This window comes from Silene latifolia, chromosome 6 (genome assembly GCF_048544455.1).
Source record: "Silene latifolia isolate original U9 population chromosome 6, ASM4854445v1, whole genome shotgun sequence".
In the NCBI taxonomy this organism is placed as follows: domain Eukaryota; kingdom Viridiplantae; phylum Streptophyta; class Magnoliopsida; order Caryophyllales; family Caryophyllaceae; genus Silene; species Silene latifolia.
In genome coordinates this window covers 42248626-42251661 of record NC_133531.1, presented here as the reverse complement: position 1 = coordinate 42251661, position 3036 = coordinate 42248626, and the positions used below count along the sequence as shown (strand labels likewise).

At 40.1% G+C, this 3036-nt stretch overlaps 1 protein-coding gene across 1 annotated transcript; it reads left to right on the top strand.

Moving 5' to 3' along the window:
* Nucleotides 1–357: 357 nt before the first annotated feature.
* Nucleotides 358–2559, top strand: LOC141588013 (uncharacterized). The gene has a single exon (XM_074409473.1). It carries the CDS (start codon nt 358–360, stop codon nt 2557–2559), a length of 2202 nt encoding a protein of 733 aa, XP_074265574.1.
* The last annotated feature ends 477 nt before the right edge of the window (nt 2560–3036 follow it).

Sequence of the window (3036 nt, the reverse complement as noted above, 5' to 3'; positions counted from 1 at the left end):
TTTCAAAGGGGAAGACCAATTAACAAAACAATGGAGCTGAAAATTAATCTAGTCACCAGTTTTGTAAGACTTACAGTAATACGCGCAATCCCTCCATATGGTAATTTCAGAAGATCGTCCTCGTAAGAACGATTATCAAGGTACTCAATCTGCTCAGAGAGGAAATTTATGCAAATGCAAGAGTAATGATCTTGATCGCCAGTGCTTACCGGGACGAAAACCTACAAACATGCACCAAAATTCTAAGAGTTATAAAACATAATTAGAAAAAAAAAAACCAAGAAGGGTTCTAATTGTTATGCAGTACTGAAGCTTGACATGAGCAAGGCTTTTGACCGAGTATCATGGCACTTCCTTATGGCGGTCCTCCGCCATATGGGGTTTCCTACTCACTGGCGGGACATTATTTGGGAATGCATCTCCACAGTCTCTTACAGTATTCTTATAAATGGGACTCCTTCAACTACTTTACGGCCTACTTATGGTCTACGTCAAGGTGACCCTATTTCGCCGTATTTGTTTATTCTCTGCATGGAGGTCTTATCTCGTCAGTTGTCCATGGCCGAAAAGACAAAAACTTTTACGGGAATCAAAATTTCGCGATATGCCCCCACTTTGTCACACTTGTTCTTTGCGGATGATGCTTTGCTTTGCTGTAAAGCCACGCCTGCCTCTTTTGAAGTCATAAGAGATTTGCTGAAGAAATTCGAAGTTGCCTCAGGCCAAATGATTAACCTGGATAAATCCTACATCAAATTCAGTCCGAATTCACCAGCTGATTTTCAGGCACACATGAAGTCGATTCTAAAGATGCCTACGGTCTCTCATTTTGGTGACTACTTGGGTGTTCCAATTGATATTCCTCGCAAGAAAACAGAACCGTTTCTCCCTTTAATTGACAAGTTGAATACTCGCATTACTTCGTGGTTTGCGCTTCATTTGAGTCAATCAAGCAAGCTTGTTATTATATCTTCTATCTTGCTGGCTTCTTTCAACCATATCCTCTCCTGTGTTCCTATACCGCATGGGGTTTGTAGAAAGATTGATGCTTTGATAACTGCTTTCTGGTGGCGAAGTGACTGGAACAAGAAGTCGATTCACTGGCTTCGCCGTGATATTTTACAATCTCCCAAGTCATATGGCGGTCTTGGTATTAAAAACACTTTCGTGCTGGGTCAAGCCTTACTCCTTAAAAAATTCTGGCACATAACTTCTCAACCATCTTCTTTACTTGCAAAATTTTGGACTGCTAAATATCAAAAGGATTTGCCTATTCCGAGGTCCAAATCTTTGGTTTCAAATGCTTCTTATGCATGGTCAGGAATTTGCCGTACTGTGCATTTATCTAAAGAGGGTATCTGTTGGAAAATTGGAAGTGGTAAGTTGATTAATATTTGGTCCAGTAGATGGGTTCATGGCGAGTTACCTACTCCTAATCCACTATGTCATGAGCCACTACCACCTATATCATCCTTTATTTTGCCATATAGGGATTGGAATTCAATAATGCTCTTCCGCTATTTCTCGGCACAAACGGCAAAGGTAATCATTGCTATGGAACCTCCCGTACCTGAGATTGATGATTTTATTTATTGGAAGTTTACGGAAGATGGCTCTTATTCAGCCAAGTCTGGGTATTGTTTCCTCTGGTCACAAACTTCGTCTGGTTCCTCTGTTCAATCTAGTGCTCCGCGGTTTCCTTGGCATATTGTCTGGAAGAAAACGCTATCACGAAAGTTGTCTTTACTTCTCTGGCGTATGGCTCACAATATTTTGCCAACTAATGCAAATTTGCTTTCACGAGGTTTGAATGTGGCACAAGAATGTCACTTCTGTCATAATTCGGTTGAATCGATGGATCACTTATTTAGATCTTGTTTGCTAACACAACATTTATGGAAGTCATGCTGGCTTGGTATCAACTCCACGGCGAACCCCCTTACACCCTTTGGAACTTGGGTTGCGGATTTATTATCTTACCTTTCTCATCATTCTTTGCGGCAGAACAAGGACTACACCTTGATTTACTTTTGCTCTTTAATTCGCGCGATATGGACTTCGCGTAATCTTATTGTGTTTCAAAACCATCCAGTTGATCCTGGCTTTGTTTATCGACTCACCGACGAACTGGTAAGTTCTTGTACTCAGTTGCAAATGGGTAGATCTTTATTCACGCCTCCTGCTCTGTGTTTCTCTCCTGCTGCTACCACAGGTACCTCTTCCTATCAATCTGGCAGCTGTTGGATAACCGTCTCTACACAAAGATATAGTGCTTCAACAATCTTCACTTGCTCCTTTTGGGATTCCGCTTTGGGCCGCTTACTTTCGCATGAAATACGCGCCGGAACTTCATTTGATGCGTCAGCAAAAGCCCTGGCTATGCGTTATGCTCAGCGCATGGATTACAGCACCGTTAGCTTCCGAGTTACATGCCGAAAACTATCCTCCGTTCTGGCAAACTTAATGCCAGTACCAATTACTGTACGGAACTCTGTTTTCCGGATCCGTACTTTGTTTGCTCTTCGTAGTTTGTGGTCTGTAAGCCTTGCAACAGGCTAACAGTTCTTGTATTGTGTTTTCAAGTTTAATATGATAGTTTATTGTTGTCAAAAAAAAAAAAAAACATAATTAGCAGATTAGAGGCATACATATTGTGCATTATTGGAATTATACATTCTATGGTTAGAGTTATACATTATATGTCCAGAGTTGTGCATTCAATTTCTAGAGTTATACAGTATATTCTTGCAGTTGTACATTATGTGCATAGAGTTATACATTCTATGGCTAAAGTTATACATTCTATGACTAGAGTTATGGAGTGAAGTTAGCCACTCATCAAAACTCTAAGCATATACTGTATAACTCTAGGCAAATAATGTATAACTTCAGCCCTAGAATGTATAACTCTAGTCATTCTGAAAGCTAAAGTTATATAATTTATAACTCTAGCCATAGAATGTATAACTCTAGCCATAAAATGTATAACTATAAGCATTGTGTAACTCCAGATATTACTCTAGGTATAACTCCAGG